General features: G+C 43.4%; 1 protein-coding gene and 3 pseudogenes across 1 annotated transcript; 2 read left to right on the top strand and 2 right to left on the bottom strand.

Annotated features, from left to right (window-relative positions):
- Positions 1-3,088: 3,088 nt before the first annotated feature.
- Positions 3,089-7,341, top strand: LOC136526684 (GDSL esterase/lipase EXL1-like; annotated as a pseudogene).
- Positions 7,342-10,393: 3,052 nt separating this feature from the next.
- LOC136525207 (SKP1-like protein 1) lies at positions 10,394-10,930 on the top strand. The gene has a single exon (XM_066518197.1). It carries the CDS (start codon positions 10,394-10,396, stop codon positions 10,928-10,930), a length of 537 nt encoding a protein of 178 aa, XP_066374294.1.
- A 3,228-nt stretch (positions 10,931-14,158) lies between these two features.
- On the bottom strand, positions 14,159-17,443 carry LOC136527482 (uncharacterized; annotated as a pseudogene).
- A 1,863-nt stretch (positions 17,444-19,306) lies between these two features.
- On the bottom strand, positions 19,307-24,875 carry LOC136527481 (probable serine/threonine-protein kinase PBL17; annotated as a pseudogene).
- Positions 24,876-26,511: the final 1,636 nt, after the last annotated feature.

Genomic DNA, 26,511 nt, shown 5'->3' on the forward strand with positions numbered 1-26,511 from the left:
AACAGGGTGGCCCCTCCCACGCTACACCAGATGTACCCCCTTCTTGAGGTGGAGTACGACAACCCCCTTCTTCCACCGGACGACGAGGTTTCCAAGAGGCGTTCAAGGGATCCTTACATTCCTGGGACTTAGTTCGTTATGTCGTACTTATATCAAACGAATATTATCATTCGAAACTTGCAGACTCATGAACCGATGAAAATGTTATGTGGCAACTTGTCGTCCATTTATCTGCTTCATATTCATTTCAACTTGCGCACAGTCACGGCAGCACTTGTAGTTGTTTAGAGCACCGACAGCAGCTCCTGTTCAGTTGCAATTAAGGCTGGTCAGTTTCTGTCCACATCCAGGTGCTGCCACGCCATAAGGCATGGCGCGTCACTACTACGCCGTGGGCTATGGCGTGGTAGAACCAGTGCCGAATCGTATTCGAAATAATTTCACTCGGTTATGTTCATTTTAGAAATTCTCAACGCATGATACAAACAGATGGGATCACTTAAGATCGACCATGGGTAATCCGAGTACATGATACATGGGTACAATACATCAATAGTTCAAATGGAAAATAAGACAACACAATGAAATTTCTAGTACATAGCTACATTGATCATTAATAAAGCATGGAACTAATAGATGAAGCAATAAAAAACCCTCAGTCAGAAATATACTGAGTCAGCAACTCGTCATCTGAGTACCAATCCTCAACCACAACCCTATTGCTATGGCTAGGCTCACTTGTATTGCCCTGATCTGCCTTTCGCCTGTAGTAAGCGGCCTCCGCTTCATCTGCGGCCTGAGACAAGATCACGTTCTCTTCCTCCTCCGCTTGTAAGCCTGCCTCAGCTAGAGCGATGAGCTCGTTGAGTCTAGCAGTGTCATCCTCATCCTTGTCCCCCTCATCAGACAACACAATCGATGATTCAACGGTACGACTAGCTCACTTTCTGTGTTCATCTAACTTCTTTTCCTCGTACCTTGCATGAGCCACCTCTGTAGCATGTTCCTCGCTGCATCCAATCCCTTCATGTATAAAATGCAATCAGTTAGCAACGCGATTATATTATATTTAAAATCAGGCAACGAAAAAAAGGCTTTCAAAAACTCACTGGCACATAATGCAACAACATGCTCATTCAAGACCTGCATCTGTACTCTTGTCTTCTCCCTTGCCTCCTTCCTTGCCCTCTTCTCCTCTAACGTCATCCGTCTCTCTAATCCCCATTTGTCAAGCACAATATCAATCGGGTTACAAATACCGCGCTGTCTAGCAAACTCACACATCTTGTCTTTGTGATGTTTAACGAATAGGTTGACGTAGTCAGGTCCGTATCTTCTCTTCCGTGCAATTACTTGCTTCCCCTTCAGTTCATCCAAGAACTTAGCTTGACCATCATAGCATTCCCACCTGCATTTCCTAGTGCTCTATTCAAACGAAAAATTATATCTTATATGTCTTAGCAAAAGAAACAAAATACGATTTCATGGTTACCACAAAAATAACCAACCTAATCATAGTCAACCATATGGCCGCAATAATGGCATATTCCAAGCTCCGAAGGGACTAGACCGTAGTTGGATTTAACACCACATTCGCACTTGACTGGAGGTGCTTTGTAAATTAACATTTCTTTCTTCTTTTGCTTTGCCTTTGGAGGTTCTTCCGACCATTGGTTCTTAGGATCATACAACCACTCCTTGAAACGACACTTCGCCATTGAAAACACCTAAATAAATTAACATTAGTACATGAACACATATAGCTCAATATTTCAACACATACACTTTGCACTTACTTCGTGCTTGTTTGGACACACAAACTCCAACGTATTCTCAGGGTTTATCATAGCTCGATCTCCGCAATTGCACAGAGGAGGTTCCTCGAGTCGTCTAACTGCAGCTAAGTGCTTCTCCTTAGCCGTCATTAGAGGGGGGTTAGGGGGAGGTGGAACCCACCGCTCAAAGTGCTCTCGTGGATGTCGCCCTCTCCACCAATCATTGAAAAGGAGGACCTGGGGTCAAACTTGTCTGCACCGTCGATCCACTAAAAAAAGCACCTCTCATAGGTCTACACAACAAAATTCCAACAAAATAGTAGTAACCTAGTAATACAAATTAAGAAAAAAACATACGGAAACAATTACTTATATTAAAACGACTGCATGTGTAGAAGCAATGAGCCGCTGTGTCCGGATGTCTCGATTGAAACACGTCGGCCGGACGACCATAGTCACAGTTAGGGACAGGGAGGCCAGGAGGGACGAGGGCATCTTTGCTAGACTCGTCGGGGTACAATTCTCTAGGACGATCCCATTTTCACCACAACTGCTCACGAAACATGTCTTCCATCTAATAAAATGGTTCAAATTAAACATCAATCAAAACAACGCAAATTATTGTAAAATATAATCATTTGCATTGCAACTAAAATAATATAACCAACACTTATAGCAAAAAAATATACATGGTAAACATAATTCTAACTAAATAATTAACATTAACATTGATAAAATCAAACTAATATCTTCTTCCAAACCGTAGCCCATAGTTCCCAAACATAATTTTCCTCCTAACCTTAACTCCCATTCATAATATTCTTATCCACCATTCAAACGAAAAAAGTGTGTTATTATCTTGAACGAGGCCGAGGAGGGAGGGAGGCGGCCGCGGGCAAGCGGGCTGACGCTGGTGCAGCGGCGGGCGGCTAGGCGCGGGCGGGCTCGGGCAGGCGGGCTTGCTGCTCGGGCAGGTGGGCCTTTTTATTCGGCTCTGCCGCGCCACCTATCAGGGCGTGGCAGAGCCGCGCCAAGATCGGTGGCGCCGCAAGCCCTGCCACGTCATCGGTCAGCATTTCCGGTCATCGCCACGTTAGCCACCCGCCGCGCCACCATGCATGGCGCGGCACAGGCATTTCGCCGCGCCATGGCAATAGGCGTGGCCAAAAGTGTTAGTTTTGAAAAAAAAACAATGTTAGATTTAAAATTAGTTTACAAAAAGTGTTAAAATTAAAAAAAAATCCACCCATACAGCTGCTGCGACTACGAGTGAGAGAAACAAGCTATGTCAACAAGGTGCGAGGCAGTCAATAATGGCGTCTCGTCTAGCCTGCATCGTCGATCCTGGCAACAACAACCACCGGCTGACGGAGGCGAAGGCCAACTTCCCTCCGTACGGGCAGGACTTCCCCGGCGGGGTTGCCACCGGGGAGGTACTCCAATGGTCTTGACCCCGGAGACCTATTAGGTATGTTGGCATCATATGGCGTTTAAATCTTTTTCATGCATGATAGTACTTGTTGGCTGGAGGCACTGCATGGAGTGGAAGAGGTTAAAATGGCAAATCTATCAAGAGGACAAGACGGCGGTATAAAGTTAGTGGTGTTTGATAAGGTGCCTATCATCATCTAATCGCTATACAGGGGCACGTTTGCATGGAACCCTGGCAGGCATTGCCTAGCCTAGCCAGGCAAGAGATCTTGGCCCTAGGCGTCCAAAATCGGATGCCTGGTGGCGCGGCATGGCTCCGACAACCTTTTGCAGCCGCCATCCAAACAGCTTTTACATGCATGGTAGCAGAAATATGCATACTTATTAATTAAATACTCCTCTGTTTTAAATTGTAAGTTGTTCTGACTTTTTAGATGCATAGCAATTATGTATTTATTAGTCATAGTCTACATCTAGACAATAGTAGAAACAATGTAGAGTACGTAGAAAAATCAGAACGAACTAATAATTTGTTGAAACAGAGGGAGTATTTAAGAATACTGTCAAAACTTTAAAGGTGCTCAAACTAACTTTCTAAATGAATTCTCTATAATGAGTCTAAGGCCATATTTAGTATAGCTCCGGCTCCTTCGTACACTGCAATAATTTTTTTATTTCTCTTCTTAAAATAAACTAAAAGCCAATGAAGTCACTGTTTCTCTTCTTAAAATAAACTAAACAGCTGGTTTTAAGACAATATACTCTTGAACTAGTTTGATAAATTCGTATATTAGTCATTTTGTCTTAAAAAAGCAATTAATATCGAGAGTGGGCCAGATTATTACGAATGGCCATACTGCCATACTGGTGCCCAAGTATGGGCCGGACACAGGGCATTAAACATAAGTTATTTTAGTTATCTCATGAGTCTTCAAATGATTCTAGGAAATATTTTGAAACAACCAGCAGAAATGTATATACAAAAATTTTACGAACAAAATACCATTTCACGTTAAGAAAACAATGTCACGTTTTCCATACTGCCATATCTTATATTAGCTTGAATAATTCTGGCTTCTGCAGTCCTGCCGTAGCTCTGTCTTCACCAAACTTTAAATGCATGATAACATGATGCAGGGGAGGTTCGAGATGGTAGCTACTAAAAGCATAATGGGCGGCATTTACTCCCTCCGGAAAAGAACTCAATTTTAAAATAGTACCAAACCGAAGTATTTTTTAGTTAACTAAATTTAGATAAAAAGTATCAATATTTATTATACAGAATCATGTGATTAGATATATTTTAATAGTATACCTGTTTTGTGTTACAAATATTCATACTCTTTTTTCTATAAATTCAGTCAAGCTTTAGAAAGTTTGGCTAGAGATAGATTTAGAATTGCATCATTTTTCAAAGAGGTTAGCCAAGGTCTAAGAATTATGGCCGCTATGTTTATTTACATGAAATTTCAAAAGGAGAAGACTAGGACAATGCAAGAGCCCCCACACCAACCTCTTGAAAAAACAAATCATGTCATTGTACCCCATTCTATTCGCATGTTCTCTTCTTCCTCGCAACCATGCCATCCCTGCATCCCACCTTGTTGTCGCTGCCTTAGATGTCAACAAGCATCGTCCCTTTTCCCATCCCTTCCCCCCTCCTCCTTCGCCATAACTTGCTTGAATTTGATCCCAAGCCTCTACCATCACAGTTCCCGGCTTTGAAGGCGCCACAGCCACAACTACTATAAATGTTGTAGTGATGCTAATGATTGAGGACCACTTTTACCTTTCCCTTCCTCGGCTTCCGCCTCCCCCGCACCCCCCCCCCCCTCCCTCCTGATCCGACATGGCACCATCGCCCCTATATCTGTAGCCCTCCATCATGCCATCACAATTCCTATGGATCCAATGCGCCACCGACCCTCTCCAGCAGGCCTCCAACACCATCTCAGCAGTGGCGCTACCAGTGCCCACCATTCGGCCGACACATCATCACCATCTGTGGTCTGGCTGCCTCCCTAGGCATCCCTTTTGACCTAGAAGCCAATGATTCCCTCCCCATCCCCAAAACCCAACTCTGTAACCCTAACCCGAGCTAGATTCTTCACCAGAGAAGACAAGATGGTCACCAGAGAAGAAGAGGAGTTTGTCGGAGTTGGAGTTGTCAAAGTTGATCCCCGTTGGATTTTGATTTCATATTTCTTCTTTATTCCCTCCTCTTCATCTCATTTTCTTTCTTTTTCTAGATAATCTTGATTCCAATGGTGATTTGATTTCCATATTTGCCAATAGTATGTTGTGAATACATGTGTGTACAGCACGAAGTAGAAAAACAGAGCTAAGGCATCTGTAGTTTTAGTTTGATCATGAAGCATATGATTGATTTCTTAAATATATACTGTCAGAGCTAGCTCCATTTATATCCTTAATAAAACTTCATTCTTTCTTATTATATATATTATTATAATTATTTGTGAGCAGCTTCTAAGTTGGGTGTTAAGGAACTACTGCCTCCTTACCTTGCTGACGACCTTCAACCAAATGGCCTACTCACTGGTGTGGCCTTTGCTTCTGGAGGCAGTGGATATGATCCACTCACATCTACGCTCTCGGTACCATTTCTTTTCTTTTCACATATCAAGTAATTACAATCTGAAAATAGAATTAATTGTTTCTATGAATAATATCACCACTCCATATCCATAAATCAAGGAATACAAATGCATGTAGACTGCCAGGTCGAGTGCGGAGCAACTTGAATTATCCCATGACTACAAGAAGGTAGCAGCTATTGTTGGAGAGGAGAAGATGACACATGTTATCTCTAAAGCCATCTTCTTTACAATCATGGGGGCCAATGATATTGTAAATAACTATTTTGCGGTTCCTTTAAGACGCCATGAATATGACCTTCCTTCTTATATTGACTTTCTTGTCTCTTCGGCTATCAACTTCACAATGGTAATTGCTACGATTTTGAATATCTAAATTCTTTGAGAATGAGTTATATGAAACTTTTTAATATGTCTTTTCTATGTTCCATCGTCTCTATATTCATAAAAGCTTCATCACACTTTGACAATTTATTTGTGCATTTAGACATTTTTTTAATTCCCTTATGTTTGCAGTAGAATTTATCCCTGCATGCACTACACATGTTTTTATTACAACATGAACTGTGCTACACAAAACATGCAAGACATAGACTTTTTTAATCTTTGGCAAACAAAAGATTATATTTAATTTATAAGTTCAATGTGGCATGCGATTATATTAGTAAAATCCATTTTCTCAGTACACAAACATTCATGCTCCATTTCTGTACAGACTCTGAACAATATGGGAACTAAGAAAATTGGAGTTGTTGGTGTTCCACCATTAGGCTGCTGTCCATCTCAAATAATACTTGGAGGAAGTCCATCAAGGGAATGCAAGCCACTAAGGAATCAAGCATCAGTATTATTTAATTCAAAGATCTCAAAGGAAATAGATAGACTAAATGCAGAATGGAATGGTTATGGGTCAAAGTTTGTTTATATTGATATATACTACATTCTACTTGACCTTATTCAGAATCCAGTTTTTTATGGTGAGTTTTATGTTTTCATTTGTTTTAATAACATGATATTCTTGCATTTACAATTTTAAATTATAAATTTAGACAACAAATCTTATAATTGGCATACCATCTAAAAATTGACCGCTAAAAGGATGTAGATACTTTTAGGTGAAGGTTCTACTCTTTGTATTAAGTAGGTACACGCACTTAGTTTAGCTGGAGAATATATGACAAATAATAATCTTTGCAGTTGCATGATCTATGTAATAAAAATCATGTGTAATATGATGATAGTTGGTATTTTCTCTTCTTCCTAAAGAGATGTTATTTGACATATTGTCATTAGAATACTTTTTGTACTGAATATTGTGTCACAATTATGTAGGTTTCAAGGAGGTCAAAGAAGGTTGTTGTGGTAGCACAGTGTTAAGTGCTGCCGTATTCATTGCATATCACAATGCATGTCCAAATGCAATCGATTATATTTTCTGGGACGGCTTCCATCCTACCGAGAAGACCTACAACATTGTAGTCGACAAGCTCATCCAACAGAATAGGAAGTACCTAGCGTGAGGAAAAGGTCTTTGTATATGACTACTACAGAATTGTAATTGCACACTGTCAACATTGTTCTATTAATCATTATATATTAAAGAATGTTTGATGTCAGGTTTGACACTATTAAAACATTGTTCTCACTTGCGTATTTTCTCTATGATGTTTAAGCTTCCATGTCCTTTGGTTGGTAGATCCGTTTGGGTCTGGATCTAAACGTGCATTCTAACAGTAATATTGCCTTAGGCCCTGATGACAAATCCCACCGCCCACTTCCCCAGGCGCTGACCATTAACCTAGAATTTCTGCATGTACACCGACATGACTAACAACGCATCCATCCTGACACCACCAAGAGATGACCAATGATCACCGGACTAAGACTAACAAACCTAGCTATTGTCGACTGCACCACCACGGAGATTAGGCAGTATGCACTCTCAAGTGATCCTGGGGGAAAGTAGAGACAGCAACACAATGGCAGATCGGCGGTCACCGGGCTAAGACTAACAAACCATGGTTATTGTTGACTTCACCACCAAGGAGATTAGGCAGTATGCACCATGCCAGTAGAGGCGACAGATCAGTAGCTAGGGCGTGAAATCTATTCCCAGCGCCCTGAGCGAGCACTAAAGTCAAGACCGCCATAACACCTAATGGAGAGAAGGGTTCTCCAGGTGAGGAAAAAATTCGCCCTGCCACCACATCACCTCCAGATAGATTTGTTTACAGACTGAGGGCTTAGGTGCATAGTTATTAGAAACAGGCCGAATCGATGGTCCGACCAGAAAAAATCGGAACCAGAACGACAGAACCCCAATTGTTCGATTCACTTAAAAGATTGATATACAATCAAACTAGCAATAGACCGAAGGAACCGCCGTTTTTTCCTCAAAAACCAATAAAAGCCACCCCCAATGAGTTGCTAACAAACCGAACGTGACGCGCTGAGCAGAGCAAGTCATGCGTGGGTCGTGAAAATACACAAAAAAAGGTAGGGCACCAAGTGCAAAGAAGAGTTCCCACCACTGAGCTACACAATCTTTTGTGTTTTGCATACATGTATTATTATTATTATTATTAAAGGCTTTGAGCGGGCGGTTCAACGGTTTGAACCAATCAAACCGTAAATTGAGATCTCAACCAGTTTGATATCTAGTCTGGTTCTAATAACTATGCTTAGGTGGCGGCAATGAGCAGAAACCAAATGGGGCAACAGGGTTGGACAGTGTCTAGGCTATATTTTCTCTAGCTCGGCAGCCATCTTCTAGATTCAAACTAGCACTAAATCGATGTGCTAGTGACAAACATTTTGTTAGGCACTTTGGTGCATAAGTAACGATGGGGTGTTGAAGTATGAAGTTTTAAATAGCGGGCTAAGCCTTTTAGTGTCAAACTCCTCCAAAAGCTATAAAAAACTATAGTAAGCTATAGCAGGAACTATTTCATTTACATTGCGTTTGGATGTAGATATTCAACCACCGAATTTGGAATTGGTATTAGCTAGCACTGAATGGATGGTTTGGAATTCGAAAGTGGAAATCAAGTTCAATACCAACCGGTATTCGCAGCACCTCCATGCCCTGTTCCTCAATACGAAGCCTCACCCCAAAGTCCACGAGAGGACATGGACCGAGCTCCTCCGTCTTTCACACCAGCGATTGAGCTTCTTCGCTCTAGTCCTGCTCCGTCTCCGACGCCGAAGAACCAAGCTCTGCCACATCTTCCACCCTCGTCTCTGAAGTTAACAAACCGAGCTCCTCCGTCTTTGTCAATCTGCCGGTGGTAACGTCGATCCGGTGGTCTCCTCCTCCTCCTCCTTCAGCTCCAGCGTGCCATGGCTGCCGTCGAGGGGCCTAGCTCCTCCCCGTCGTGGCCTCCATCATCGCACTCTGCCCGAGCTCCCTGCCATGGCCTCTGTTGAGCTCCACCTAGCTCCAACCTGCCATGGCCATAGTAGAGGTGCCCAACTACTCCCCACCATGGCCTCTATCACGCTCTGCCCGAGCTCCACCCAGATCTGACCAGCCATGGCCACCGTCGAGGGGACTCCACCCCGCCATGGCCGTCGCCAGGCATCACCCTACCATAGCCGCCGTTGACATCCGCCTGAGTTATGCCCAACTCCACCCACCACAGAGATCCTCGGGCGTGTGAGAGAGAGGAGAGGATTTTCAAGTCCATGCTTTTGCATCCAAACATGAAATGGATTTGACCTACTTCATAGAATTCCAAAAGTTGATTCAATGGCCATCCAAACAACAATATTTGAATTGGGGCTATTCCAATACTATTGATAATTTGGTATTAAACCCAATTCAATTCTACGGTCTCCAATGTCTACATCCAAACGAACCCGTAGAGATTATAATTACTTATGCACAGAAAACATGTAATTAAGAAAAATTCATGAACATATATAGGCCTCGTTTGCTGGTCTGAAACTTGGCTGAAACTGGCTGAAAAACATTGTTCCGGGTGAATTGTTGTGAGAGAAAAACACTGTTACGGCTGAAAAAAGAAGCCGAACAAGTCGAATATGGGGTAAGCCGAACATGGCCATATACTCAAATACATATACAGGGCTCTTGAAGAACATATCTCCTAATCCATTTTATAGTATTCATTCAACATTCATCAACAATCAATAATTAGTCTATCGTCCATTACCTCATTTTTTAAGTAAAGAATTACCTTGATCAACATTAACAGCGCTAAAAGTATTTTGCGGTCCCCTAAAAAAAAGTATTTTTCGGTCAGCCCGTCTTTCGCGTTTAGCCTTTCGCGTGGGGCGTGCGTGGCTCGAAGAAACTCTTTTACCTGACACGAACGACTTCAAGATTTTAGCTGGGGCCGCCAGCCCGTCACGGCCTGATTTCCAATTTTCGCTTCACGAGCCTCTTTTCGCTTCCCCGAGGCACGTCCTGATTTCCGATAATCCAATCTACTACTAAATCTGATTTCCAATCTTCTACGGAGTACTAAATCTCAGGAGAGACCAGACCACCAACTCACCAAGCCACCTATCCGGCGACCCAGGGCGACTCTGACGAGGCAAGCAGCGGCGGCGATGGCTGCCGCGGCGGACTCTAGCGGCGACGGCGGCACCAGCAGCGGGGAGAAGACGATCGTGCTCGTCAGCTCAGACAACAGCGCGCGCTTCGAGGTGAGGGAGGCGGCGGCGTTGCTGTCGCAGACCGTGCGCCGCATGATCGACGAGGCCGGAGCCGACGCTAGCGGCGACGGTATCACACTCCCCGACGTCGACGCAAAGACCCTCGCCAAGGTGCTCGAGTACTGCAACAAGCACGCCCCCGCGAGCTCGAGCTCTTCCGCGGCGGAGGCCGCCCCGCCGGCCGAGGGTGAGGAGGACCTAGAGCGCTTCGACAGGGAGTTCGTGCGCGTCGACATGGGCACGCTCTACTCGCTCGTCACGGCCGCTAGTTACCTCAAGATCGAGGGCCTGCTGAACCTCACCTGCCAGACCATCGCCGACATGATCAAGGGCAAGACGCCGGAGCAGATAAGAAAGACGCTCGGGATCACGAGCGAATTCACGCCCGAGGAGGAGGACGAGGTGCGCCGCGAGAATGCCTGGGCCTTCTAGTGTGGTTGCCGTGGCCTCTGCGCTCTGGAAGATCGATGATCCTGCGCGTCTATCATCATAGTATAATATAGGAGTACGTAGATCGCTTGTTCTAGCTAGTCCGTCCGATTTTCTTTTTTGACGCAAATTCTAGCTCGTTCATACATACTTCAACTGTTTCTCAGTCGACAATTATAATCAAATTAGGGATCTCTTTCGAAGCTCGTCTGGCACAGTTTTGTCAAAACATATTTGCAATCTGTCGTTTTCAAATTTGCATTACATCTGTCTTTCTAATTTGCTTGTCGATTTTCTGTCTTTTTGCGAATTAGTTGTCCATCACCGCACTAGTGCAGTTTCATCTCAGTTGTCCATCAGTAGAAGATACAGACATGTAGAGGCTAGTGCTGGTGTGTTAGTTATACTTAAATCAAATTAATGATCAAATCTAGTAACTTTAGTTTATATTAGATTATTACATTGCACAACCCTTTTCTTGCGACTGTTTGGTGACAGGTGATTGATAAAGGCAAATAGCAGTGGAGATCTTGGTGGTACTTTGTTTTGTGGCGCGCGTGTCAATCAACCGTGTCGTTTTTTTGGGGTGTGGGTGTGGTGTGTGTGTGGGGTGGGGTGGGGGGGGGGGGGGGGGGGGGTGTCTTGCTATATATATACTGCTGGTGTTTGTTATTTGGGACTGCTCCACGAGCTTCATCGTGGAGCAGCTTTATAAAAAATTGGAGTTTGTGGAGCACCTTATTTCATAGCTTTACTCTTCTTTTTTTTGGATAGAGTGCGTGGAGCTGAAATCGTTTGGCTAAAAAACGTGGAGCAGAGTTGAAAAACATGGAGCACAGCAGTCCCAAACACCCACTAAACATTGTGTTTGCAGTTTGTTGTTGCCTTCCTCTCCTCTCTAGTGGAGATGATGTTTGCTCAAAAAAAAACTTCTGTAATACTTTTTTAGTGAGATCTTATAATCAGCAATGTGAAACATGCGTTCCAGTTATGGTTCCGTTCGGTTTGCTGAAATTTGGCTGAAATTGGCTGGAAAACACTGTTCTGACTGAATTATTGTGAGAGAAAAATACTATTCCGGCTGAAAAAATAAGCCAAACAAAACCGGTTTCTGGATAAGCCGAACAAGTGTGTTGATTGTCACTTGCGTTCTAGTTATATCTGAAGGAAAATGCCTTCGAGCTTGAGACCTCCTGCTCGGAAAATTCTAATCAGTTGATGACATGCATGACAGAGCATCAAAAGTACACTACCAAATTATATTTTTTTTAAAAAGAACCACAAATTACAAATAGGCGACTCGTAGCAACCAAAAATAGCCGACTAAATAACAGCAACATGGCTTGGTCACTTGGAAACGACATGCATGAAGTATTCCTGCACATTGCAGGACTGCCGTATGTTCGCATCACACGCCATTTACCGAATGTACAGCGGCAAACTCGATGTAGCGCGTGTTTAGGTGGGGAAGTTTGAATTTTGGGTTACTGTAGCACTTTCCGTTTTTATTTGTCAATTAGTGCTCAATCATGGACTAATTAGGCTCAAAACGTTCGTCTCGTAATTTCCAACCAAACTATGCAATCTATCCACTCATTCTTATCCACATTTTTCATCACACATCAAAATCATTCTAGTTCCCACTAGTATTCACCAAAACATACACTTGTTGACCTCTCCCCTCCCCTCCTCTCTCTGTGTTTCTCATAGCACAGTAGCCCTTCAAGACGACAACGCTTGAGCTCAGGCGTGGCGCAGCATGGATCCTCTGATCAGGTCCCTCACTCTTCCTCGTTCGTGAACTCCTTCCTGGTGGGAGCGTCCTCTCTAGTAATAAGCTCGTCCATGGCGAGATCTATGGAGGTGGTGCGGTGGTGTTGTAGGGAAGTGGGTGGCTCTCCTCCACCCCGGCGCGGCGCCTCCCCACCCTCGGCGGCACCCTCTCTCACCACAAGCGACCGAGCTCCCCCACCCAGCGACCATGGCTGCTCCTCGCCCCCACCCCCTGTCGTCGCCGACCCAAGCCCGGCACTGGTGGTGGTGGTGGTGCTCATGCGCCATCCGCTCGCCGCCGACTGGAATCGACCGACCTAGGCTTTCCCCTCCCCAATGTTGCAAATGTATATTTCATCAGGTGTTTCAATCGTTTTAAAGGTATGTTGCAAGTTGCTTCTTATATGGATGCTACAAAAGTAGATCAGTGGATGTTGCATAGGTTGTAAGTGTTTCATAAGCATGTTGTAAGTGTTTGTTCAAAATGTTTCATCTGTTTAAAGACGTATGTTGCAATCGTTTTTTATCTGTATGTTGCATATGTTTTCACAAATATGTTGCAACAGTATGTTCCAAATGTTTCAACTATTTCAGTATTATGTTGCAGTAAGTGTTTTTTCATGTTGCAATTATTTTATCAGGATGTTGCATATGTTTCACACACATATTGCAAACGTATGTCTTAAATGTTTCATCTGTTTTAAATGTATGTTGCACTCGAGCGTTTCATGTTGCAAGTGCAGGCCGCTGGCATTGGTCTCCATGAGGGTGGGCAGGGCTAAGCCGCGGCCACCGACGCATGGAGGAGGCGCAGGCTGCCACCGGCGGTGTGGGGAGGAGGCATAGGCCGTGTGGTGTTGTTGTGGAATTCGGGGGCGACTCTTCCCGACGGCCTAGAAGAGACGGGCATCGCACCGGAGTGAAAGAGGCGGGGACAAGTCATCCGAGCAGCGTGGGCAGCTGATCTGAAGCGGGCAGTTCAGATGCGAGCGCAGAAAACAAAGCTGGCACAGGCGGCACGTGAATCCGAGCGGACGGAGCGGAGCAGCCACGGGCGTCTGGACAGATGCAGGTGTTTGGACCTCCGGGCGCTGGTGCTAACAAAAAAAACATAAACAGCGAAGGAGCTGCTGACAAAAAAAACACGTGCGTCGTGTTATGCAACTATTCGCTCAAAGTGGAAACCTGACAGATAATATTAGGTTATGCAATTATTCAACCTATTCGCTAGTTGATTTATGAACTGATAAGCTCGGTTGATGTTGGCTTGTTGTAAGAGAAAAATAATATACCATAACTGATAAACCCTGACTGAAACCAACAAACGAACATGCTAATTTAGTCAAGTGCAAACCTGACAGATAATTGCGGTGCTAACTTCAGAAATCCTATATGTTTCAATTTGATTTCCACCTCAGCATGGGCCCAACGTTACTGCTCTCTACTATACGCCAGCTTCAAAATTTCGATTGGTGAATACAAAGAATGGTGCGGAATAGGTCATGTTCGGAGTGAACAAGCATGCAGATATAGGGCCAAAATCTAAACCGAGAGGCTTTGTTATCTTGTCAGCAACCTGGAGTAACCAAATTCCTCAATTGTTCAACCGTGCATCTTGTATTCCTCTAACAAAAAGATATGGAATAACTTTCACTCTTTTTCCTTTTGCGAGAAACGGCACGTACAAACACTCAAACGCAGACACAGTCACCCCTAGAAAGAATAGTTTCTTTAATCAACTATGAAGCACCTCTGTTTATTAAAATCTTCGTAACCAACATCTACGAGGCAGAGGCCCTCTGGCGGTGCCGGAGGTGCTGTGGCTCGCCTGTCAGTGGCTTCCATTAGGTTCAGCAAAGCATCGTCACCAGCACCAGCAGCAGCCTCTCTTATGGCAGTGGCAACAAGAACCCTGACCATCTGTACATTGAAATATAGTGAGAACAAGTAGTCATATGATGATCGAGGTAGGCCAAAGGTCACATCATAGCTTGCTGTATTACCTTGCGTAGAAACCTGTTCGCAACTAGCTCAACACACATGACCATCATACCTTCTTTGTAATCCTGAGAAGGGGAAACAAAAATCAAACATAATACTTTCAGTTGAAACCATAAATATGTAGGTGGTATGGAAAGTATTAGATCAAAATATTCAATAGTGGTAACTAACAATCCAGGTTTAGTCAGATATTCATTTGTTCTGGGATCAGCAAAAAAATAAATTTGTCGCACCAGTGTTACGCTGCAACACATTTGTGGAGTAACTCACAGCAAGCAAACGCTACATAGCTCTTCAGTTGATAAATGCATACCATTGAACAATTAGAGACAAAATAATCTGCTCTCACCTCATTAGCAGAATGTAGTTTGGCCACTGCAGCTCGGGAATGGAACATGAAACATTCTGTAGGTGGGCCACTGAAAAAACAATAGAGCATCGAGACAAGTGGTGACTTTAATGACCTCGAGAACAAGTGCCAACATAGAGACATGCATTCCCACTCATATTGCCAGGTAGTGATGACTATGGTAGACAATTTCAGAGAAGGGCACGAATGTAATCTCAGAAACATGGGTGTGGGTGTGTGTTGTAAGGGTTCTTGCCCCTTTTTTCTTCTTAATATAAAGATACATAACTCTCTTTCGAGAAAAAAAAAATGCTGCCAATTTTCATATGGTTCTGATGAACATCTATGCCAGGATCAGGAAATAAAACTGCTAGTGATTAATCTGTAAGAACCCATTTTTGTACTTATAAATGCACATGTTAGGAACTTGTGATTGGATGAAACTTACACACTTCGTGAAGCTTGCGTATCACGTGCAAACATCTTGTAGGATAATGTCTTTCCAGCAAGAGTTTTAAGAATTTCGTCAACCTTAGCCACATCAAAGCTTTGAGGTTTTATGTTGTGTTCAGAATTCTCTAGTATTTTTGAGGACTGTGCTTTCCCTAAGATCAAGTTAGCATCCTCATCAAGAGGAAAAATATACATGTACCTCCTCCATTTCGCTGCAAAATTAGGATGAAACTCACGTGCAACCTGCAAATTGTCATAAGTTAATACCGACCATGGCATCATTTACAGTTGAGGTCCTGGCATTCTCAGAAATTTCATGAACAAAAATAAACTGCTCTAAGACTGTTGTATGATTAAATGACATGATAGGAGGCATCACTAGCAGCATCAATATTAAGTGCATTGGTATATTGGGCAAAACATGAAAATATACCTCTGACACATGCAAAGGTTTTAGTTTATCTGGAGCAGCCTCATTTATTGCACCTTTTAGATCTCCAGATTTCACATCCTTTCTCCATGTATCTAATTTTAAAAAATAACAAAAAACAAAAAAAGTGCCGAATAAAGAAATGTCAGCCTATAGAAGTTGATATGCTGCACAATAAATTTAAAATGTGACAGAATTAGGAAAAACAACAATGATAGTGACAATATGTGTATTCTCAAGGTTAACTAACAAAATGAGCAAACTTGCTGAAGAGCAGTCACCCCTTTGTCAGTGCGCCCAGCAACAACTGCACAGCCTTCTATTGGCAAAGATCTTGCTTCAAGTTGTTTAGCTTTTCGCTCATCAACAAATTGTCCAAGATGTTTCTCCACTAACCTGCAAATCAATAAGAAGTTTAAAAAACAGTACCCAGTGATTGTTTTCCATTACTACATGTGAATGGAGTGAAGAGTAATAGGTCGAACAAAATTACCCTTGAACAGTATTGAGGCCCGGCTGTTTCTGCCAGCCATCAAACGACCTCCCATGGTACGAAATAACAACTTTAAATGTTACTCTCTCCCATCTTCCTCCACGGTCTTTGGAGGAAGGAGTTGCCGGTTGGTTTTTCTGATGGTGTTAGATAATTTTCTCCAGCAGTATAAAGGGTGTAATCTTTCTGTGAAGTAAAATCTAAATGAGTTTCTCAGAATCGAAATATTATGTGAATAATAGGCCAGTTCTAACATTTTTTTTCTAGAAAAATCTGGCCTACACATCAATCTAAATCCCAGTTGAATCCTGGAGCTTCTTTAGCTATTCCAGTATAGGCAGTTAGGCACATCTAGAGTAAATTTTAATCGTGCAATACTGGTATGGCTTGATTCAATCATCAGTCTGCATATAAAAGAAGATCTATTTACTGGACGACATTACAATTCGGCACAATATAGACAATTGTCAGGGAAAAAAAAAACGATATTCTCTTCCTTCGTCCCTATCGAGAAAGTAAGAAAAATCACAACCTGTCTATCATAGCGTGGCTGGTGGCAATGGCAAAATGTTTGTTCTTACCTCATCTTTCCCAAATAGCTTGGCGAGCCCCGCGGCGCCGGCGCCGGCGCGCACGAGCTCGGCATAAAAGTCGACCACCCAGCTCCACGGCCGCGCGTACATGTACTCATAGCTTTCCCTGCCAAACCCATCAACCAACAAAGCTCTATGGATCAGGCTCAAAGCCCTAAGCGCTAGAGGAGAAAACGAGGCGAGATGCAAGAAGAAAAGAGAAAGGAGAAAGTAGGGGGCCGTTACTTGGCTGTCCACCGGAGTTGGTGGCACGCATCAGTGTGCTTGTAGTGCACGTGCTCCTCCCGCTCCACCACTGCCGCCGCCGCTGTGGAAGCCGTCACGGCCGGCGGCGCCCTTGCCTTCGCCGCCGTCGCCATGAGGGGACGGAACTTGGCGAGCATGTGCTGAAAGTTTGAGCCGATGTGTTCTTTCCTCTCGCAAAATGGCCCACATGGCAGTGGCCGCGTTCGCACGGCTGAAATTAGCTAAAAAAAATACAGGTTGCGACTAAATTGCTGTGAGAAAATAAGAGTCCGAATACACTGAAATGGTAAGCCGATCGAGGCCACTAGTGTTTTTTTTTTCACTTTTCCTACCACGCCAAAATAGAACAAAAGAAGAATCGCATAAAACTTGAGTTCTTTACAGTTTTCAAAATCCATCCATAAAATCGCAGCTCACTCATCTAAAGGTCCTGGTCTTTAGATATTTACTAATAGCTTTCTCTTTTGTGTCAAAACATATGTAGCTAATTGTTAATTGAACCTCTAGATAATAATTGTCTCACTAGTTAAATCAATTGAGATAATAGTAGCTATTAGTTATCTTAGGCCCTATTCGCTTCGCTGAAAACATAAGCCGAAACACTGTTTCGGTTGATTTGTTGCGAGAGAAAAACACTGTTCCGGTTGAAAAAACAAGCTAAAAAGTACGGATTATAAGACGAGCGAACAAGGCCTTAGCATCATTTTTTATTATTTATGCATCCGAACACCCTTCAGCTAGCTAATATTGAACTATTAGCAAGCTAATAGATAGCTAGTTAATATTAGATATGAGCTATTAGCCAGCTACCGATAGAAATGAATCCAAATTCTATGTAGATAGGCTAACCGATAATAATCATTTCTTTTGGATCAAATAGCTATAGATAATATGTAGCTAGTCAATAGTTAGCTAACTAATATTAGCTATGTGTTATTAACTAGTTAACTATTATCGGCTAAATAACCTAATCAGCTGATCAGGTCATTTTTTATGTAATTGCTTTGTCTAGGTTAATGCATCGACTTACACGGACGCTTATATTTTTTATGATTTATTTCATGAGCCAACGAGGGTATTTTTTGGTACTCAACGTGCTCGACATGCGCAGCGATCGTAAAGGTTGTAGTGATTTTGTTAATTTCAAGCACCATGTTCGTTTGGGTTTGTTTGACTTATAAATCATATTTTTTCAGCTAATAAATAATATTTTTCTCTCACATTAAATTAGGCAACAGTACTTTTAGTCATAGTTTATCAGCCAAATAAACCTAAACAAAACAGGACGAAGATCTATCAACTTTGTTTTTTAGATATTTCTCCTAGGGTAGTGTGTCCAGTCAGTGTCCGTGTATTTATAAAAGTAAGTATGCGTGTTCATGTATGTATATCAATCTCGAGATTAGAATATGTGCGTATGTTCATAGAACTAGAAATATGCTTGCATGTATATGGCCATTTACATTTGTACTCTGATTCTAAAGAAGAAATAGAAAAAACTACTCCATTCGTTTTAAATTATAAACCGTTTTATTTTTTCCAAATACATATTATATATACTATATCTGAATACATAGCAAATAAAGAAAACCAAAATGACACAATAAAACTAAAACACCATTATAAATCATTGTCTTTTCTACATATATTATATACGCTATATCTAGATACATAGCAAAATATAAAAAGTCAAAATGACAAGAAAAATCAAAAGGCCATGTTTGTTTTCACTTAGGTTATGTTTGATAAGACTCATCTCTAGCTCCGGCTACTTCAAAGGAGCCCTATCAACATCTGTTTTTTTAGCTCCAGCTACTCGGAACGAGCCCTATCAAACATCTATTTTCAGTGAAAACGGAAGAGTCAGAGTCCGTTTTGAAAGAGCCAAGATGCCTCCTGCTCCTCCAGAGGACCACCCCTTATTTCACGAGCTTACCACTCTGGCTGTGCACAGAACAAAAAAACCTTACCGCTCTTGGAGTTTTGAACAAATTGACAACACAGTAAATAATCTATCAATTTCCCGCAGGACTGTTCAAGATTACAACGAAGAACAAGCATCTTTACAAGTAACTCAACAGACGGGTAACGGCACCAATTGTCAGGACACATCTCTCCACTTCCTTTTTTGGAGTGGAAATCTCCCCAGAAAGAAGTGTATCAGGTTGGCAGGCACTCACACATGCTTTCCATCACAACTCTCCTCTACGTACAATTGCTAATCGGAAGAATAAGAACCCTAGCGTGGCCGGTGGCCATCAGAGAAAAATTTATAACTGACTTATCTTTGAGAACAAGGGTGCAGGCGCAAAAGGCGAGCAACGAGGGCTCACGTTGTCAAAAAAAACTGCTCTGGTGTTATATCTTGTACAAATCCTCATCAGGAGGGTCCTTTATGCTTCCATTTGGGGATGCGAAGTGCCTCCAGGCCGAGCTGCTGTCCGTCAGAGTCTGGTGACGGGATGTACAATCTTACACTCCAACGATGGCTCGCTCTTGCTCCGGCCATTCCCAGGCCGTGTTCGCCTGCTCTGGGGGACTGGCTTTCCATTCACGGGCGGCATTGCAGCAGTCTTTACTGCCGGTTCCTGCTTGGCCTTCTCCAACTCAACTCTGTCTGCAGGCTCCTTTGGGACCTCGTAGAGCGTCACAGGCACCTGTGATACTGTTCTGGAGGAGTATGTCTTGGCACTCAGGCATGTTCTGCACCGCCTCAAAGATCTCAACAACTTGGCTCATGGTTGGTCGTCCTTTGGGATTCTGGCTCAGGCAGCGGTATGCAAGGCTTGCCACCTCAATGGCAGCCTTGGTGGAGTATTGCCCTTCCATTCTTGGATCGATTATTCGGAACAGCTTCCTGTTATGGACGAGGACGGGGCCGTGCCCAATCAACTAGGTTATGCTCGCGGCTAGGCCGGCTCTTGTCCACAGCCCTTCTTCCAATAATCATCTCTAGAAGCACAACTCCAAAGCCATAAACATCACTTCGTGCCGTCAGATGGCCTGCGTCAAGTTAATTGGTGATTGAGGATTAACATATTTGGATTAAGTACCATGAGTAACAAGGTCATTTTTATGCTCAAATTGTTAGCTTGATGATAGGAAATCCTTGCTTACCAGTCATGACATATTCTGGAGCTGCATATCCATAAGTTCCCATGACCCGAGTTGACACATGGGTTTGGTCTCCACTAGGACCTGTTCTTGCGAGACCAAAGTCTGAAAGCTTAGCATTGTAATCCTGCAACAGCGGTAAAGAGTGGCAATGAGAAGCTATCAGAAGTATATATTAATACATAACATATCAAGATCTGCAGTGAGAAACTTAGATCAGCATTCCTTGTGCAACATTTTGTTGAAAAGCAGAAGCCGGAAGTGGGTTTTTTTCAAAGCTTTGTTGTATCAACTCGATGTATTGCTCTTGAGAAAGTAATAAAAGCTTCCTTTATTAAAAAAAAACATTTTGTTTCTACAAGATGGGCAAGGCAAAAGTAATTAAGTGTCTTTACTAGCCTCAAAAAACATGGATGCATTTTGGAGGCACGGTAAATTGCATGTGCGGGGGACTTAGTACAATGTATACACACTCATAGAGTAGTTCCTCTAGATGTTGAGATAAACACATTGTGATATATAGACATAATGTGTCACAGGCTCACAGCATCCCACAGCATTGTTCAGCGGTGAAAATATCAGGATTATCAGGGAAGCAAGGCGAGGCGTGGCGACTCAATACCACCTTACCGCTTTGGCAAGTGAGGCATGACGCAAGGCGACGCCATACCAAGGTAAGGAAATGCAAGACATCAGCGTGAGGAGGAAGAAAAGGAGAAAAGAAAAGAAAATGGAGGAAGGAAGAAAGAGGAGTAAGAAGTGGGCTGGCCAGCCCACAAGGCAGCCCATGTGCCCCTCCCCTACATATACATCACCATCCAGAAGCATCTAGCGCCATCACCCTGGTTCTTGCATCTCTCGCGCTCTCATTCTCAGAGCCGTCGTTCCGCTTCCACCTCCGCCTCCGCCTCCACCCCCGCCGTCGCTCACAACCTCTCCGCTTCCTTTCACTTCCCTCACTGTCCTGTGCCCTCAGACCGACCACCACCACAGTCCCCTTCCTGATTGAGCGATTGGCAAGCAGGGATTGAAGAAATCAAGCGAACAGCAGTGGAATCGAGCAGAAGGCAGAATCGAGTGGGAGATGCACAAAAGCGGGCAGCGGCATGTGTGTACGGCGACAGGGTGACACCTTGCCTCTATGGCAACACCTAACAGCTTCGGCACTTAAGCGAGGCCTTAATAACCTTGGAAAATATGTTACAAAATATAATTTGGTAGGTAATGAAAGAAGTTTTACACAGAAACAACCGTAAACATGTAGTTGAAATACAGCATAAATACAAGCAATACTATCAACACTTTAAAAATAATATATGAAACACGAACCGCATCTAGCAAGATGTTTGATGTCTTGAAATCTCGATAAATGATGGATCTCTCAGCTCCGTGAAGGTATTCGAGCCCCCTTGCAGCACCCAATGCAATCTTCATGCGTGTTGACCATGGCATATTAAGGCAAACCCCTGCAATGGTACAGGCAAGATAAAATCAATGGGAACGCCCTCTCAAATGGAAATATAGATATAATAACTAACAATCAAATATGTGAAGCTTGATTAGCAAATTTTCCTGTCACCACTTGAATAAGAACTTCTCTTACAGGGAAAAATAGCAAGCGTGCTTTTCAGATCAATCAATAAGGGCGTACCCAGTGCAGAGAGCTCCCGCTCTGTGCGGGGTCTGGGGAAGGGTGTCAGTGGCAAGCCTTACCCTCGCCTGTGCAATGCGAGGAGACCGCGACTCGAACCTGGGACCTTCCGGTCACAGGCGGTAAGACTCTACCAGCTTGCATCCAGGCCCGCCCTTCTTTTCAGATCAATCAATGATGTTGAAAATTAAACTCAGCACATACAAGACTACCATCCACTGTAATGACGGTGCAGTAACTATTTCCATTCATCTACTAATGTATATTTAATTTCATTTTCTTAATAATAAGGTTACCATAAGAACTCCAATCACATGATCACCTGGCCAACGTTGCTACAGGGTTTAGTACATAAATTGATGTGCTAGTTGGATCCAAAGACTTCCACAAGTTCAAACAAATACTACCCACTATCATTTCAAAAACAAACCCTAACATTTGGAGATTACATTTGTAGTGTAGATGGCTGGTTAAGCGAACATGCACAATAGTCACTGAAACAAATACCAATTTCCTTCCTACTGATGATTTGTCCCAAGGCAAAAAATAATACACCCCTACACTATGAGGAACAATGAATGTTAAATAGGTAGTGCAAATAGCCAGTTAGAGCTTACGGCGAAAAAGGTGCTTTTCGAGGCTTCCACAAGCCATGTACTCATAGACAAGCAGTCTATGTGAACCCTCACAGCAATAGCCAATCAGTTCAACGAGATTTGGATGACTAAGTTGCCCAAGATAGTTGACTTCTGCCTGGAAACACATCAGAAACCATTAGTGCTCCAACAATCGCAAGTAGATTTTCAGCCTAGTTTTCACTCTTCTACCTCTAGTGCGATGTGAAGTTATTTCTTAAAAGGTAAGCAAGGAAAATGGCTATCCAATACAGATTACAAAGAAAAATATTATCACTAAGTAAGTCTTCAAAGATACGATCAGCTAACCTCATGAAGATTTCACATGAGCAAGAAATCAAAAAGAATTTTTTTCAATGTACATTACCAAAGAAAGGTTTAGAAACAGGAACAGAACAATGATACTTACCAGCCACTCCTTGTCTCCTTGAAAGCCCTCTGGGTTTAGTTCTTTCACAGCAACCTGTCTGGATGGGAAACCTGCTCTAACATTTTCATCAATTACACCTTTGTAAACAACTCCAAACCCACCCTCTCCAAGAATTTGATCTGGTCGGAAGTTTTTTGTGGCTGCTCTCAATTCGTCATATGTGAAAATATTCACATTTCCATATCCTTCTACTTGCAGGTCCACCACATCTTTTGGAGGAGCAAGAACACTTGCTATAACTTTAGAATCGGATTTAGACTTCCGCGTTCCGTCTGGTCCAGCAGCTTCAGCTAATAGAAATTTTAGAAGTAACCATCAGAAGAGGATCAAAGCTTGTACATATAGTCAATGCATTTCTTTAAGATGCAATCATCAATCCTTCAGTCCCTGTAGACAATTCCTTTTTTTATTCACATTATTCCATGATGTGCATGCAAATGAACTGTATTGTGCATCATGCCAATAAGAAGGCCTTTTGGAACAGCTGCGAAGGCATAAGCATAACTGCACAGTCATAATGATCTTAAGGGAAGATTAAAATGGTTTTAAGAGAGCATTTATGGTCACAAGATAGCATAAGCAGGATAGTACACGTCATGTCTTCCCCTGAATTTTTGGACAAAGCAATTTCTACTAAAACTCATGAAGACATCAACACAACTGCAGAACTGCCCATTATCAAAGTTTGCTTTATCCATTAATTGTCTTCAGAATTAATTTGAGACACATGTTTGACTAACTTGTCAAGAATCAATTGAAGATAAGTTACCAGAATTGTTCAAGCACCGCCTGAGCAGGTACCAAATTATCTGAGAACTTAGTTGATGTTATTTGTACATAAAAAATATGAGCTGCAGTTGACTTATTCTTTCCCTAGACTAGGCCTTGCCCCAGAATGCAATTCTATAAGCAACGCATGGGTCTATTATGGTACCACATGTCTTCCACAGGACATCAATAAGCAAAATTACACCATGCAAAGTTTGCGCGAACAAAAGAAATTGGGCACTATAGAGCATGAAAATACAACATTGGATAGGAAAAAATTTGCGCCAAAAAGGCTATGCATGGCATATCCCATCACTTGTTACATGAGCTCACAAGCACAGATAGCAACATGCTACAATCGGGCATTCCAAACAATCAAAATCCATTATTTCCCCCCTTCTCAAAGTGATTTTACCAGAATCCATAAGCAACTGATAGCTAATCCACGACCCAATTACACAGGTAACCAGCCTAACCTGGACTCACGGATATATACAGTAAAATATACATGAAGGGGAGTAGAACAAGCATGGAGCCCGAACCTGGCCTGCTCTGGAGCCGGTGCTCCTCTTGCGAGAAGCATCCGCCCATGGGAACCCCCAAGATCGCGCCTTTCCCTCCAATCGAGCCCTAGTCCTTCCTTCCCATCGCCCGCCGCCGGCCAGATCCACACCCCCAACAACACCTTCTCTCACTCACCAACCGGAACCGCCCTACTCGCAAACTCCCGCCGCACCAACAGGCCACCTCGTCTGCCACAATTCCACCGGCGGCGGCCGCCTGAACCAGAGCACTCGCGGCTCGAATTCGCCGCAGGAGCTCCTGCTGCTCTCCACCCCGGGTGCGCGTCCTCCACCAACCTGTCCCTATCTCCCTCGGGCGCGTGGTTTTACTCCACTACCATCACTTCTTGGCCTTTATGTTCCGTGGGGGCGTTGGAACGGCGAAGCGAAAGCGAGGAGATTGAGGAGAAAAGGGCGAGGAGGGGGAACTAGCTGTGCCAGAGCTTAGAGGGTTGGAATAAGGCCATGTTTAGTTCCTTCATTTTCCAGAATTTGGCACTATGCAAAAAGAAGATTCCCCATCACATCAAATTTACGGTACATGCATGGAGTACTAAATGTTGACGAAATCAAAAATTAATTGCACAGTTTGATTGTACTTTACGAGACGAACATTTTGAGTCTAATTAGTCAACGATGGGACAATTATTACCAAATAAAAACAAAATGCTACAGCGTTCAACAGTGTAGCTACAGTACCCCGGAATCCGGCGGCGCCGAATCCGGGGCCGAACTAAACACGGCCTAAGTAAAAGGAAGCTGCTGCTTTGGATTAAATAAACGCCGCGTACAACAAAACGCGGCTAGAGGCGGTCTTTTCTTTTTTGTTTGATCATCATCATTTTTTTTTTGGTTGCCATTGAGGTAATGAAAGTGGTTTGGACTGTAATTGAGTGAGGTTTAGTAGTTTCAGAGAAACGAGCATGGTTTTAGGATTGTTCGTCTAACTGCTTCAGATATATACTTATACATATTTTCTACAACTAAAAAGAATAAAACGTGGATATTTTTTGTACGATATTTATTTTGGTTCGTCCGTCTGCCCACGTCTGCGATACCCGCCTGCTTTGAAGGAAACAAATCGATCACCTGAGGCCACATGCATGGAAGAAAACAATAATCATGCATCGAAATCATGCTGCTCTGGAAGGAAGGTACGTTGATGTTCTTCAAAGGATCCTCGCCTGCTTTAAAGGAAACAAATCGATCACCTGAGGCCACATGCATAGAAGAAAACAATAATCATGCATCGAAATCATGATGCTCTGGAAGGGAGGTATGTTGATGTTCTTCAAAGGATCTCCGCCTGCTTTGAAGGAAATACAATCGATCACCTGAGGCCACATGCATGGAAGGAAACAATAATCATGCATCGACCCCTACTGATATTTATTTTGGTTCGTCCAGTCTGTCCACTCCGACCCCTACGATACCGCAGCTAATAAAAAAAGAAAAATCTCCCCTCGTCTCTCTCGTGACCCGACGCCCAATGGCGCTCCCTCCCCCCGACGGCCGACGGCGCTCGTCCCTCCCGGCCGTGGTGACGCTCCTCCCTCGTCCGATGGCGGTGGCGCTCCTTCCTCAGCTGGCGACTGGCAGGCGCTCCTCCCTCGCCTAGTGGCGCTCCCTCTCACGGTGGCCTCCCATCTCCAGCGAAGCTTTACGAGCTCGGCCTCAGGCGCAGCCAGATGCGCGGGCACGGTGGGCCCTGGCTGCATCGCGTGGGGCTAGGACAGCCGCTCGGCAGGTACCTTCCTCTCATAATCCCCATCTCTTTCCTTGCGTTGGATGCTTGATGTGTGAAACCTATCTGAATGAGGAGCTAATCTGGATGTGTTGCACATACTTCTTTGCCTACATTTGCTGATTATGTGTGAAACCTATCTGAATGAGGAGTGAAATGGCACGGTTGAAATTGAAACCAAATTGAAGTTGAATAATTCAGCTCTGTATGTTTCCATGGTAGCTTTGTATGTTTCCCCAATGCGCGGTTGAATAATTGGGACCAATCGATTTTGCTGATTATGCATTAGACATGTATCTTAGATATGTTTGGTAGATGATATGTATGCTGAAGCTGCTCCC

Source organism: Miscanthus floridulus, chromosome 19 (genome assembly GCF_019320115.1).
Source record: "Miscanthus floridulus cultivar M001 chromosome 19, ASM1932011v1, whole genome shotgun sequence".
NCBI lineage: Eukaryota > Viridiplantae > Streptophyta > Magnoliopsida > Poales > Poaceae > Miscanthus > Miscanthus floridulus.